Source organism: Crotalus tigris, unplaced genomic scaffold, assembly GCF_016545835.1.
Source record: "Crotalus tigris isolate CLP2741 ecotype Arizona unplaced genomic scaffold, ASM1654583v1 scf7180000024384.25900115:4084858, whole genome shotgun sequence".
NCBI classification, from domain to species: Eukaryota; Metazoa; Chordata; class Lepidosauria; order Squamata; family Viperidae; genus Crotalus; species Crotalus tigris.
Genome location: NW_024100554.1, coordinates 572,970 through 589,102, shown reverse-complemented (window position 1 = coordinate 589,102; position 16,133 = coordinate 572,970). Strand labels below are relative to the sequence as shown.

At 37.2% G+C, this 16,133-nt stretch overlaps 1 protein-coding gene across 1 annotated transcript in view; it reads right to left on the bottom strand.

The window, feature by feature from the left end:
- Positions 1–4,693: 4,693 nt before the first annotated feature.
- CPQ (carboxypeptidase Q) overlaps positions 4,694–16,133 on the bottom strand; it is a 139,776-nt gene continuing 128,336 nt past the window's right edge. Inside the window, exon 8 of the mRNA XM_039328893.1 lies at positions 4,694–5,176. Within this exon, the coding sequence (XP_039184827.1) occupies positions 5,016–5,176 (161 nt within the window). The 3' untranslated portion in view covers positions 4,694–5,015. The remainder of the gene's footprint in view (positions 5,177–16,133) is intronic.

The following is a 16,133-nucleotide window of genomic DNA, read 5'->3' as shown; positions in this document are numbered from 1 at the left end:
TCAATTTTGATGGTGTCCAGCCACCATGTTCTTTAGCAGCCTGATTTTTTTTTTACCCCTAACTCTTCCAAATACAATTGCTTTCTCCAGTGAATTTCCACGCATGACATGGCCAAAGTAAGTGAGACGCAGTTTTGTAATTTTGCCTTCTATTGACATGTCTTGTGTTATGTGCTCCAGTACTTGTTAGTCACCTTTGCTATCCAAGGAATACACAGGAGTCCTCTCCAGCACCACAGCTCAAATGAGTACACCACTGTACTTGACTATCTTAACTCTGTGGAGTGATTACATCCTGTGGACACCTCGACCAGAAGGGAAAACTGAAAGCACCTAAGTAATATTTTTGATTTAAGAAATGTCTTACATTCATGCAATGCATCTGGGAGAACAGAGACATTTGCTTTGTTAATTTTTATGCAGGAAACATTGCTCACTTCAAGTGGCAATAAATGGTAACATTTCTATGTCTCGTTATCATGAGATTTTTATTATGCTAATCAATAAAGAGCAGAAAATTAGTCATTTGGGTACAGTTGAAGGAAATGTACATTTCATGTGGCAGCTATGGATGTTGAGAATACTTTGATGCCCACTGGCAGTAATGGATAAATGGAAGTGGCCCAGATTTTTATGAATGAAGTTTAAATAAATACACAGTTGGAGATTTAGGGACTAACTGATGCCTGCAGCACTGAAGTATTTGATTCATACATTTGACTCTTAACTTAGCCAATAGCTTTCACAACATGATATAATTTTATATAATTAGGTGAAGTGTTCTGAGCTCAAGTAATCTGAAAGCTAAATTGTCCAGTTCCTTGGACCAAGGATAAGTAAAATCAGGCTATGATCTATCAGAGTAAATATACAGTGCGAATATTGAGCTCATCGGCTTAATTTCTCCTTGAGCATAGTTGAAAATGCAGTTTCTTTGTAAAGAATGAAAAGGTCCAGAAGTAGGTATAACTACTTTCTCTACAACCCAGTTATGATAGAGCCGTGGAGGCGCAGTGGTTATAATGCAGTATTGCAGGCTAATTCTGCCAACTACCAGCAGCTTGATTCTCACTGGCTCAAGGTTGACTCGGCCTTCCATCTTTCTGAGGTCAGTAAAATGAGGACCCAGATTGTTGGTGGCGATATGCTGACTCTGTAAACTGCTTAGGTCTAGTTGGGATGCCTCCAAGTGTCAGGCACCTAATGATGATTGTGGAAGATATGGAGAAGCTTTGCTGGAATCTCTATGTCCAGATGGATTGACTTCATAGGCCAGAATAGCTTTTGGTCCAGAAGGTTCCCAAATATGCTTTAGGTTTTGTTACACTGATAGTGTTAATTACTCTAAGGGTTTTCTTGACTTCTCAATGTTGCTAGGAATGTCACCTTGACATAGAATCTATGTACAAGTCATATTACCATTTGCAGATTTGGAGAATGGCGAAGCCCAAGAATTCTTCCTTCTGGACTTGCTAATAATTGAAGTTGCTGGATTGGTTGATATGGCACTTGCAGAGTGCTTTCATCTTTGGAAAGCCTCTCCTCTTATAATCAGCTCTCCATCTAAGTACCATTTTTAGCTATCAACACACTCTTCCCCCCCATCTTTTCTCCCATTTAATTTTGCATCAATGGGAATGTTCAGGTCTGAGCTATATTTATTTCAACCCATAAATGTGGGAAGGGGAAACTGTTGCTTTCATTTAAGAAAAATAATGGGCTTCTCTTGCCTGCAGAAAATAAAGTTTGTCTCTGTGACTGGCTTTCTGGTTATTGGAAATTTCTAGCATTTACTTCTAACTGAAGTTTTTTCAGGTTAGTATGAAATCCAAATTTTAACTGGTAAATAAAGCAAGATTTAATATTTCCAGAACTAAACTTGTTTAAGGAAAGGCTGACTCAATCAAACAGAAGCTTTTCTCCCATTTTCCATCCTCATGAGTTTTCTGTAAGGTTAGAATAAGGCTCTTTTTCTTTGTCCTGCATTTCAGAAGAAGACAGGATAGACATAAGAACAAGCAAGATGCTGCCAAACAACTTATGAAAATATTATACTTTGGCTCATGTACATGTGTCAATTCTTGTAGTCAGGTGGATTTGAAATAAGTTATTAATGTAAGATCTGTTTAATTATTGTATTTCAGAAATTCAGCTAGCATTTTGGTTTTAGTAATATCAATAATATAACATAATAAAATATGCTTGTAATGAACTGAACAATGACAATATGATTACATACATTATATTCTTATAAATTGTATTGAATCATGATGAACCACACAGCTTAATTATATATTTATACATATTATGTAAGCAAGATAATAACATTTCAAATGTATGAGACAATTTAAATTAGTGACTCATTTGGAGTTGATGTCATAGGACCTTTCACAAAAAAGCTGGCTATGAGGGAGCTTGCCAACTCAAAAAACAGCTTTTTTTCCCGGTGACTTGATAGTATAAAATGCTTATTTCACAAACTGATCATACTGAAAGAAATGTAAGTTTTTGTTCCCTTTTTGCCTGCTGAAAAGTTTTCCCCTCCAGTCAGTTTCACACAGCAATTGTTTATGTCTGCTTATTTCGGCTATCTTCTGCTTTTCTTATCCCTGCCAGATGGGTTAGAGTTATCGATCGATAGTTGACAGGTAGCTCTGAAAATTTATACACCCATGCCATAATCACAAGGATATCGCACCAATTGATTACATTCACTAAAACTAGTAGTGGACAAAAAAGAACTGAAAAGTAACTTGTGAAGAATCTTCAAAAGTTAGATTTAGTAGGATCTAAGTCCAAACATCAAACTGCATAGTTGGCTGCTTTAAAACACAACATATATAAATATTATATATTATAGAGGGTGACTGGGGATACTCAGAAAAACATACACTGACTCAGACAGTGCATAGACCTGGGGCGCTTATGCTTAAGGAAAATCAGGCAAAAAATATTCATGCTATGAAAAGGCAATCGGAATAATAATGAACGAATAGGCTATCCTAGCTGAGCTGACTAGGCGGCAGCAGAGAGTGTTTGTGTTATCTTTGCTACCATCTTGTGTCTGCTTGTATTCTTGCAGAGCACAAATGGGAGCTCTATGAATAAGCTGAAGGTTTGTATATATTTTAAAACACAAAATACATAGGCTGAGTATATGTTTGTTCTATGGTAGTGGTGGCGAACCTATGGCACGGGTGCCAGAGGCAGCACTCGGAGCCCTCTCTGTGGGCACACATGCTGTTGCCCCAGCTTTGCCTCCCCCCGTGACCCCCCTCCTCTCCAGCAGCCCCCCCTGAAGAGAGTCACCCCTGAGCGTGGCCCACACGGAGCAGCACAGCCAAGGACATGGCAGCCAGGCAGCATAGACAAGACTCTGCCCTCATACCCCATCATGCAGTTGATGCTGCAGGGCGCGGGCAGAGGGTTTGGCTGCCATAGCACCGCTGGGCTGCCTGGGCGATCTGCGGTGGGCCCTGGAAGCGGTGAGTGGTCCTGTGGGCAGGCGGGGCAGGGGATGAGGGGCAGAGTGGGGGTGAGGCAGGGGGGGTTGAGTGGGGGTGGGGCCAGTTTTTGGGCACTCAGTCTCTAAAAGGTTCGCCATCACTGCTCTATGGCTATGCTACCCCTACAGATCCTCAAAATTCACCCCTTTTACCATGGCTAGGTGAAATAACTTACGTTTGTTAATTCTTTCCAGGGCCTACCTCAATTAGTTGCATTTTTCTTTGTTGTATTCTTGGAAAGGTAGATTGCACTGACGGTTGATGCCACATTTCACAGCATGCCAGCCTTCCAAATATTTTCATTTATTTAAAAAAAATGAACAAAAATAGAAGGAATGGGAACCAAAACACACACAGGGATTGTGGTAGCAGGATTCACAGCACTACAGTGAAGACCGCAGACATAATATAATTCTCTGGAATTCCATCAGCATTTAAATGTTACAAATAATAATATGTTCATTTCACTTTACATTCTTACAATGTGGGGGGACCACGTGTTAAGGACCTTTGTGACATTTAGTGGCTGGGCAATCATCCAGGCAAGCAAAAAGAAAACAAGATGCTGAGCCAATGATTCAGTCCTAGTTTTGAGTTTATTTAGATGTGGGAATATAACAGCAAGCAAGAAGAGCCAGCTTGTTCAATGGACATTCTGTAGAGGTTCAAATAGTTACATCTTTCAGAAAGTTTAAATAATAATATTTGGCCATAAAAACGTGGTTCAAAGAGGGATACTTAAATTTTGAGTACATTTGAGAAACAGATGTAGAACTCAGAGCTAAATCTCTACTTGTTGAGATGATCTCATCATTGGAGAACGGAGCCAGAAGTTCTCTTGATTCTCTTTGTATAGAACCTTTCAGGTAGATTTTTCCTTGGTACAACTACACTAGTTTTTTCCATAGTCAGAGAGTCAGGTTAATAAAAATATATGTTACCCCACCATAACATTTGCTGTCCTAACTGTTGAACCTTTTTCTCTCAGTAATGAGGACAGCTAGCAGTGCTATCCTTTAAAAAGGGACAACATAAGGAAGGTGGTTTGGTAGATTGCCCTGACTTTATTTACCCTTTCACTGAGCATCCCTTTTCTATCAGTAGAAAAACAACCACAGATTGTTCTGAATAATGTGGGGTGAGCCTGGAGGAGGAGGCAGATTTTGACAGATGGCTAGACTCTTGAGTTCATGCATAATACTATATTTATTTTAAGCATTTAGCAGACCAAAGGGTAACTTAATAATTAGCAGCTTTTATGATATTGTTGAGTAAGGATCAACAACAACAAGAACAAAGCACTGAAACTAAGCATCAGGAAGTTGTCCAAAGAAGAAGGTATTAGACACACAATTCAAAATAAGTATACATGATAAAAGGACATGTTCTGAGTTGAATCAAAAAAAGTTTAGTTTTTGGAAGAAACCTAGAGTTTTATCACAGGGCTAGATCAGTTACATTCTTGTCTGTGCCAAAACAATCAATACTTTTTCTTGATTTATTTTTGAACTACACCGGTACCTTCTCCTCCATATCAGCAATCACATAAGATACAACAGTCCAAAGAGCAGCACAGAGATTCATTTTGACTGGATCCTGAACCGTCATTGTGTCGCCTTGGGAATGGTGAAACCAGAAGTATTTAGTGATATCATTACTCAAACTGGCACCTGTGGAGAATAGCACAATGGGAGTTCCTTGTCATGTGAATGTTATAAATTTAGACAAAATCTTTTAGATTACGTTTCATTAACTCCAAGATAGTAAATCTGTAATCTGATAGTGTGAGAAAAGACATAGAAAAATAGAAGGAGATAACCTAGAAAGGAAAGGAGAATCCAGTGCTTTCCTCTCAGCCTCTATTGTTTTTTTTCTGAGGCCAGGCCATCCTCTGACCCCAGCCAAGTCAGAGCTAGGTAGGCAACAGATTAGGCTTGAAAGCATTCCATGCCTCCAGGCCTTTTCCATTCCTCCCGATCCATTGGGAAATTTAACCAGCTATTTTGTTGTCTAAACCATATTTTCTTTAAATTTTAAGCACAATGGTTGGGGAATTCTGTGAGATGAAGTCTACACATCTTAACATTGCTGAGGTTGAGAAACACCTTTCTGAATTAATTTCTTTCCACTGCTTGGAATGGGAGAAAACCTTAAGAACCAGAAGTTCCGCAGGACGATGGGTGGGTTGTAAACCTATGGTTATGATTGTCCTACTTTCCATAAGGTGTGTGAAATGTTTTTAAGTCACTTTGCTTGTTTTTGCCACTGCAGAATGACTGGAATAATTTGAATCAGTTTTGCAAGATTAAATGCAAATAAAAATGCTGATTAATTATTTTTAAAATATTGATGATTCTATTTATCATGTTATTATTCCTCTTAGACTTATTTTAAGGGAATATGGTTCTCAGAGGTGTGAGACCCTGAGACATGTTCTGAAGTTAAATCTCTTCCTAAGCAGAGATTTTGCCATCTGTGCTTGAAAACACTGAGCAAATAACAAAATCTCCCCCCTCCTCCTCCTCTTGGGATGTGGTTGGAAAGAAGAGGAGACTGGTCTTAAGGGAAACCATTGCAGTCACCTGGGTGTAAACATGATTTCACTGCTTTAGAGTTAAGTAGAAGGAATCTCAGAAGAGGTTGTTTCAAAGGTGGTCTCTGAAGAGGCAGAGACATGGGAGGAAGACAGGAGTTTCTACTGGAACTTTGCCAACTGATTCCAAAGAATGATATCTGCATTAATGAATTTTCAAGAATTACAGTTAGCATGATGGGAGACTCTTCTCTTCCAGTCTACACCTTGGTGACTTCTTACAAAAATATAAAATTCAGATCAAGCATCCAGAAATCATTGCTTGTTATTTGGTGCAGTCCCATAATTGTGGATTTTTTTTTAAAGCTCTTCTTTCTTTAAAAAATCTAGGACACAACATAATTTTAGCATTGTTCCAATAATCAAAACAATGATGGGATGGTATCAAATAACTTTTTAAAACTATTTAAAAGTATTCTATGAATTTGTTGGAGGGTTTTACAATGGATGATCTTATTAGAAGCTTAAATAGATTTAAATTTTAAATTCTACATTATTTCTAAATGTAGAAAGGATGAATTCTGCAGATGGGATGGGGTAGAGGTGCTGAAGAAAATCAAATGCCAGAGTCTTGATCACATAGTTGTGGCCACCATCTTCAACTTTTTTACCTTTCTGTATAGGAACAAGGACACTATTTTAGTTTACAAAGTTATTCCAAAGTCAGGCCTATGAAAGCTCAAAGCTTGTCATATAAGATAATGCCTGGTATGTCATCATTTTTTTTCAAAACTGTCCCCATAAATCAGCATTTAGTTGTCATTCAAAATTTTGCAGTGCAGTTCGCTAACCACAACAAAATAAGCAAATACACCCATAACATATATTAATAAAAATAATGGAACTATTTGGAAAATAGCATACACACAAAAAAGTATATACAATTTTATTACAGATATTTTAACACACACACCCAACCCAAAGTCAACCTCAAACAAATATATTATGCAACAAATCCCACTAAAGGAGGGAAAATTAAAAGGAACAAAAATTGGCACATTCTCAAAAATGACAAAATTGAAGGAAATAAAAGGGACAGATTTATTCATTCCTAGACATTTGGCCCCTAGCCAAAGTGCTTAATTTTTCCTTTACCCTGATGCTAAACGTTGCTTCCCTGAAATAAATGAAAATATGCCTTTGGCTTTGAATTGCTTAATAGCATCCTGGTTAAACTGAAACCATTATTTGCGGCAATCCAAGAATTTTTGGCATGTGTCATGAATGATATTGTGGTCTGGACCAAAATTGCATTAGCTTCCAAGAGTTTATTGGGAGCTTAATGATTCCATAGCTCAGTGCATCTGCAAAACTGGGAAACATGACACAAATCAGCTCCCAAAAGATGTTGCAGTGAAGAAAACTGACAGGAAGCCTGAGATGGTGCATAAAATATCTGTTTAAGTAGAAGAAGAGTTTCAACCAGATGCCATAGGAGCAGTATCATGTTTTGTGTGAAGATAATGGGATGGGTTCAATCCAATGCATAATAATAATTACATTTATTGGTTATTTGGCATCTAAATATTGCACTGCATTTCTCTTTTAGTGCTTTAGTATTTTGAAATATGGGATGAATTCATGCCTATTGAACATCATTCTAATAGACAAGTAGCCTGGGTGGTCTCAAAACCTGCGTTTCAAGTAAATTCAAAGGAAAACAGAAGAGGAAAAGAGAAATGAAAGCAAATATTAAAATAGCCAGAGTTCCACTGGATGGAACCACAAAATTCCTCCTGGAAGACAGAGAAGGTCGTCTTCCCAGGAGACCCTGGGCCAATAGGAGATGCAATATGAGCTCTCTGCTCCCAGGGTAGCTGACATTTAGAACTGAATGTTCTTTCTTTTTTAATTACAGTAAGGTATATACTATAAGATATCTCCTCCTGAATAAGAGAAGGAGAAGCAGAGTAATCAACAGTGATAGAGGGTATATTTAGCAGGTTCTGAAGTGCAAAATCTTGCTTGCTTTTCTTCACATTATCTCTTACTTGTGTCCTAAGATAGTTCTGCATTAAAGGCCCCGGATTCAGATGCATGCTTTTAAGCCAAGGGGGCAGAGAGAAAGACACATATTTATCATTGGTGTGTAATCTTCATCAACACTGAAGCCCCCCAGAATTTCCAGATAGTATTTTCGGCCTCCCAGGGTTAATTCTAATGTATCACAAACACATGTTGTTGATTTTTTTACATAGAAAAAAAGCAGATTACAAATAAAAATATTGTAATAAAACAATCCATGATTTTCATGGAGAAAAGCTATATTGTCATGCAGAAAATCAATCTGTGTGGTTGCTAAGAGTTCACACCAATTTGATGGCACATAATCAATAAAAGGAAGGGTGGGAGGATCATAAAATGTGGGAAAATATTGTTTGATAAATCTGAATTTGCATTATCCACTGCTTTCACAAATTAGGGGTAGCAAGCTGTCTTGAATGTTTGATGAGCATGGAAATCTGGAGAGAGATTTGAGTGCTGTTGATATTGAATAGTAAGTAGATAACTAAGCAACTTCATTTTTAATTGATTTGGGTGTTTAAAAAGTCAAGCCACATGCCATCCTAACAATGACTATTTGCAGCTCCAAAGTGGTTGGCAGGCTCTGCATAGCCAAGGGATAACTTAAAATGTAATAAGTAAACTAAAACCATTATGCAGGAAGTCTGCCCTCCCAGAGTCACCTGACCTGAGAGATGGAAGGCAAATAAATTTGATCAATCAATCTTACTTTTTCTCCCTGGTAGTACCCAAATTCTAGCTTTCTGTGGGCTTAAAAACAGAACATAGGGGGCTAATTCAAGCTACCCAGCAATCTGAGATTCAGCTGGAATAAAATATTTTATAAATGTATTTTATTTCTTTAGTTATAGCATCACTACTGAACAAGTCCAAAATACTTTTGTTTCCACTGACAAGAGCAAAGTTTTCTTTGGCACAATTAGGAATTCAGAATCTCTGTTTTGCTCCGTACTGGTTTTGCCACTCTGATAAAATGCTTAATAACTGAAAGGAGGCTGATCTGTGGCTGTACCTTGAAAGATAGATAGCAGAACCTTCATGGGTTACTGGCTTTCTGCTATGCAAGACAGTCCCTGCTTTTTAAACTCAACAAATGTATTTTCTCTGTTGGTGCTGCTGTGTTATAACCCATCTTCAATAATACTTCAATAGATTATTAAAAATGTTTGACACTTTTCTTATTCATTAGCTTACCCTAACTGAAACTTAAAAAGTTTTTTGGGATGATTTGGAATTATATTAAATATTTTTAAGAAGGCATTGATCCCAATGCAATTGCTGCAAAATTAGTATTTTTTGGTCCCCTCGCCAACACTGCTTTGGGATCGCTGTGTTAACAAAACTGTGTAAAGTTATTTTGGGGCTTACAGTGTAATTGGCATTAAGTATAGGTTTACTTTAAACTGATGGAAAATCAGAGGCATTCCATGGATTGTAAAATCTGATACTAGGAGCTGTGTGTATGTGTGTGTGTGTGTTTTCACAGAAACTGTGATATAATCTGAAAACAGTAAAGCTTTTTTCCTCCAAACATTAATTCTGTCCCGCAAAACCAAACCAACATCTTTGCAATCTTGATTCTTAGTTTTATTACTAAATGTAGTGTGGATTTGGCCTTATAGATCTGATGTAGAATAAGTGAAAGTAGATTTTAAGTTGTGGCTCCTCCTTCCCCCATTTTTTAAAGGCAAAATTTGCATGGCCGGCATGCATCATTTCAATTTTTCACTTCAGATGCCGCAACCTCTAGAACTGGCATCATTCTATGAGATTAAGTGAGCTGATTTGTGCCTTCAGCAACAGACAATACACTAAGAATTTTGTCAAATCAAGCCAAAGTGATCAAGAAGTTAATGTAGTTCCAGTGCCATTAACTCTGTCACTGAGCCTCCACACTTGAAATTACTGAGGAAAATAAATGGTGCTTGAGTTATCCTGCTATAGACCTTGAAATAGTTTCCGGCACTGAGTTTATAAATAACACCAGAAGTCCTGCTGTTTTACCTCCTGTTTCACTCTTCTCCAAAGCTTTTAAAATTCAAGATTTAAACAAAATGGAGAAAAGGAAAGCACTCATTCAGCTGCCTTGTGGTTAATTAAATGAGAATTGCCAAGGGGAAGGAGGAAAAAAAATGTTATGAGTCCAACTTCCCTTTCTGTTTAATCCATTTTTATTTATTTGCATTGATGCAGTAAATAGGCTAAATTATAGCTCAGATTATCACAGTTACTTTGCAGCACAACCTTCACTTTTGTGTCACAAAACCTGTTGCGGCAGCTGGAGATAAAAACTGGGCCTCTGTATACAACTGGTGTGAAATCAGGCTTCCGTGAAGGAAGAAGTTTCACTCTATGGCACAAATGTGGGACAGGAATCTAAAATAACTTATCCTAAAGTGTTCCCAAGTTAGTCAAAACAGATGTAGGCTTTGTTTTATAAGAACACCCTGGTGGCTTTCCCCATCTCCGTTTCTTCCAGGCATTTTAGACAAAGATTTTCTACCATTAAACAGCATGGATTACCCACTGCCAAACTACTGGAATTTGGAAATTGATACAATAGTTAGGTTTTTCTTTTCTTTCATTCCATAGTCTGTATTTTTCAATTCTCTTTCCATCTGGGCTAACATACAGTACTGTACATTAATGGCAAAGTTTTATCATTTCATGTGCATATATGTTATCGTAATATATCACCTATATAACTGGAAGTTTAAATGGGTAACAAATGCCATAAATTGAATGATTTAAAGCAAAACTGTATCTTAATTTCATCACTGAATTTAGTCTGTCCTGAATACATATAAACAGCTAAAAAATTATATTAGATAAGATGAACTTGCAAATAAGAGTGTATACTCAGACAATTTCTTTGTTACCTAAAGTAGCTAAGTGTTATCTTTGGTATGCTGAAATATAATAGATATATTAGGAAGAGAATGAAATGTATTCACTCTACCTGACATAAAAATCCTGATTTATAATTTATGAATAATAGCCCTGTTACCTTGGAGAAGAAGCAAGAATGGACAGATGAATCTATTTCTAGATTATATCATTTCTATATGTATTATTTCTTAGTTTGCTTGCATCCCTAAACAGATCAGTAAGGTTCCAAGATTTTTTGAATCCTGCAAGAAAATTCACTTTTTATTTCCTATATAGTTTCTCATGAAGCATGTTTTAAAATATATTTTATCTTACTTTTAATTATTGATTAAGATATATTGCAGCTACTCAGTCCCATAAACTCTGGGCTATTTACAAATATGAAACAATAAAAACTATTAAAATCTAAAACCCCATAAGCAGCCTGGATGAAAACCATCAAATAATAACATATCCAATCAAACCAGTATACCGAGTATTTTCACTGTGAGTTGAAATGAAACCATTTAAAGCAATTGTTGCCTTGATCATGAGGATGCATTCCACTGCAATTTATATTCAGCATTTCCCATATATTTACAAACATCTTGCTCTGCATTTCTCAGGCTTGGTACTAGATGGCAGTTGGTTGTTGTTATAACTTACATTCCTGTCTTGGGAAACTTCAGCTCCCAATATATCTTCCACAGGCCCAGTTACTGGATCAAGATGAAAGAGGTGAATCGGTATAGGCAATACAGATATGCATGGCCAAATCTGATGCCTAGTACAAATGATACCATCAGCGTATGAATACATAACTCTCCACCAATCAGAATGCCACTCAGTCTACTCTGCTGTCTTTGATCAATTGATGTATCATTTACTTTGCAGATACTGATACACTTTAACACACAATATCCTGTTGGCCATTCACTGTGGATATGATTTATTTCTTATTATCTATAGTTTATGTTCAATACTTTGGGTCAGAATTCCAGGGTTTTGATATTTCTCTGCCTCGCAGCCTTATTCTTCTTGATACACATGCTACTTGTAAAATTTGTTTTAAGTAACTTAGTTCTTTGAACTGCCACATTCATTGCTTAGCTTATTTGCAGGGTGTTGAGAACTTTTGTCTACTCCTTTCCTTTTACTATCCAGATGCAGTCCCTAAAATTTCTTAACATCTTGAAAGTTTCCTTCTGTTTTAACTCTATTTAGCTAAAGTGTATAAACTCTTCATAAATTACTTAGATGAGGCAATAGAAGGGGAACTCATCAAATTTACAGATGATACTAAGCTGGCAGGAATAGCCAACATCCCAGAAGACAAGCTCAGAGTCCAAAAAGGTCTTGACAGACTTGAACAAGGGGCCCTATCCAACAAAATGAATTTTAATGTGGAGAAAAGCAAGGTTTTACACCTAGGCAGGAAGAACCAAAGGTAGAAGTATAGATTAGGTGAAACCTGGCTCAAAAAACAGTAACTGTGAGAGCGACCTTGAAGTCCTAGTGGATGATCACTTAAACATGAGTCAGTAGTGTGCAACAGCAGCCAAAAAAGCTAATACAATCCTTGGTTGTATAAACAGAGACATAGAACCAAAATCACGTGAAGTATTAGTACTGCTTTATAAAGCCTTAGTAAGGCAACAGCTGGAATATTGCATCCAGTTTTGGTCACCACATTACAAAAAGGAGGTTGACACTTTGGCAAAAGTGCAAAGAAGAGCAAATAAGACGATTAAGTTTATTAACATATGTATGTCTTCAAATGTTTTTGTTTTGTTTTACATATGTTTTTGCTACTTTTCAGCTTTTTTATTTTATTATGTTGGCCACATAGTGCCCTAGACTTCTCAATACGAAAGACAGAAAAAAATTGGAGGGTTGATGTGGTAGAGAGAGCAGAAGAGAGGAGAAAAAACAATATCTTTAATATCATCAAACAATAACATTTACCTGTCGTGGGTGTTTGGGTGGATAAATATGACAAATCCAATATAAACATCTGGCTGGTTGTGCAATGAATAACAATAATAATAACAACAAAACAGCAACATCAATCCAGGGCTACATAGAAGCTGGATTCTGGTTTAGAATTCATTTTTCTCCAAAATAAGGTGTGCAAAAATTCTATGTGTCACAATTTTTTTTTCATTCCATGGAATAAAAGACTGCGTTTCTTTTTAGAAAAAGCCTGGACCTCAGCATTTTATAGAATCTATTTAGAAAATGCAAGGTTGGAAGGGGTCCAGTATGTAATGTCACAGTAATAAACCAATAGACGGAGCATTTTGTCACAGATAAGACTTCATGAACATGTGAGTCTTTTGAATCTCCTTGAAGCTATTCATTCTTCTTTTAGGGGTTGTTTTTGTTTGCTAATGTTCTGTTTACTCAGCAAGTCCCGCAAAGACGGTCAAAACTAAATGTCGAAATTTGCTGTGTGACAATTACTAATTTCTTGCAGCCTGCTTTACATAATTGTACTTGACTAAAGACAAACGTGTGTTAAATTGGTTCACTGATGATTTGGCAGCTTAAGGACAACATAATAATCAAATCAATCAGTTGCAATTGTTAGTTTGTGGGTCTTTTCTCACCAAAGACAAATGTTTGCTGGTTTTCTCTGTTGCTAGTAACTGTCTTTAAAGTCCAGTGGAAGAGAAATATCATAATTCATTACAAGAGAATTCATGGCAGAATTCTATCTACATCCTTAAGGAAGCAAATCATGTATTGACCACAATAAAATAAAATCATAAAAGGAAGTTGACTTTTATAGCCAGTCGCTATTCTCTCCCACTCTAGTGGGCTTGAAACAGGTATTTTTTTAAAAAATTGAGATGCTGTGAAGGCAATTTGATGTTACTATTCAATACACGTTTGACCCTAGCAGTGAATAGAAAAGTTTGCAGATGTAATCATGTTTATCCTCACCATCCAACTTGGGCCTTCATAACTCAGTGGGTGCTTAGTTCTTATATCTACTGTGAGGAATAACACACTTCATAGCTGAGACTGAGAAATGAAGATTTGAGGTGGGTGATGAAGCACAAAAATGTGAAAGTATGTAAGGTGGTCAAATAGCTTCCTTCTTGTTCCTTGTAGTAGTGCTGGTTTCAACAAGTGCATTTCCTTAAGCTTGGGAGGAAAATAATGCTAACTGGGGCTGTACATCTTCCTACCTTTGTGATGGTAAACCTATGACACACATGTCAAAGGTGACATGCTATGATATTTTGGGTTCACCAATGCTTGACAATAACTAGCATGCCCTTTTCTCACACAATTTTTGGAGTTTGTGGAGTCTGCAAGAGAATGGGGGTCCTTTTGGGTGGCCTCCAGAGCTTCTAGAAATTATGTGAGAAGACTAAGCTCTTGCATGGGTGGAATCCTCCCAAATTATGCAAGAATGGAGGTGTTTTAGTGTAGTTTTGGGGGGCTGCCCGTGAGCATTCTTTGAAGCTGCTTCAAGAACAAAGGGATAGAAAGTCTCAGGTAAGCCAAGGGCCTGTCAACAGAAAGAAAACACCAACTGAGGGTAAGCAGAAGGCACAGATCCTGGGAAAGGTTGGGCTGCTGGGAAACTTGCACCATTCCCCAAGGCTCATGTGAATTTCAAATTTTCAAAAGTTATGTTTGCAGGAGTCGGACACACAGAAACAAAACAACTTAACATATATTCTTTTAATGAAAACAAGATGTGTGTGTTTGTTTCTCTAAGTGTTAAGCAATTAAAACTGCTCCATGGCATATAGTTTGTCAGATGTGCAAACTCTTGTTATCTGGGTGGTTTAGGGGAATTTGTGTGGCTCATAGAAGCTGAAGAAATGCTAAAGAAAACATGCCAATCTTTCTGGAGTATTTCCAGATATTAAGTCCCCAAATTCTGCTTCCAGAATTTTGGACTTTCAGTTTGTGGTGGGAAGTTGAAAATGATAGAGGTCTGGATGTAGGCTGCGAAATGTAAGTTAAAATATTTAGTCAGCCAGTTTATTACTAATAAGGATAACAGAAGTGATTCAGTCATGCATTACTAGTTAAAACCATGTGGAAGTTATATATGAAAGGGTGTGAGATCGTGGTCACTACTTCGGTCCCATGAATATCATTTATTTTATCCTTAAATTATGATATTAAGACTAGCCTCTCCTTATAAACATATCTGATATCTTCTCCAAGAAGTCTATTCTGAGTAGCCCTGCCAAAGGAGTGAGATGCAGTGGTAACTGTAGAAATATTCAGAACTACCAAGGTGGCAATGGTGACATCAAAGCCCTGTTCCTTTATGTGTATGCAATGTTGACTCATATACAAAATTGCAATGCCAAGACTCCCATTTGCCTTGGGAACTGGACTACACAAGTAGCGGGCAAATACATGAAGCTTTCTTTGCGCAGGTGCGGGATTAGGTTGCACATATGAAACCATCCCCTCCCCTTGCCATTGCTACCGGTGCTGGTCCGTGGAGCCAAAAAGGTTGGGGACCACTGATGTAGAACATTTTAGAACCTACTAAGATCAGGTTGCTTCAAAGCTTGGCTATTCCTTGGTGAGTTTAAGATCTAGACCAGGGGTGTCAAACTGCCGGCCCGTGGGCTGGATGCGTCACGTGGAAGCTGCACCCATCCCATTGCCAGCAATGGCAAAACTGGCCTGATATGTTGTGCAATGTCACGTGACGTCGCAAGTTTAACATGTCTGATCTAGACAGCTATGAAATGAGTGACCACAGTCATCACTATGGGGAAATCTATATTGATCAGGATAGAATAAGAGTCTGAAACAACATACAAGATAAAAGAAGATGTGGGAGAGGAACACCATATAAACTTATATATATTTAATTTGAACCCTACAATTTAATACTTGGGCTCTAGTTGGACTTTAATTTAAATACTATTTTATATTTATGTTTTGATTGTGAGCTACTGAAATAACTTGTATTATAGTATGAATACGAGTAAACCAATAAATTAATAATGCCTAGTTAGTTTTTAAAAAACGATTTAACATCTTATGGCTCCTTTAATAAAGCAATGTCTTTATTTCAAATCCATCTGACACTTCATGAAATATGTGAAATATGTGGTATATATGGTAATAAAATTATACATGTTATTCTGATCCGG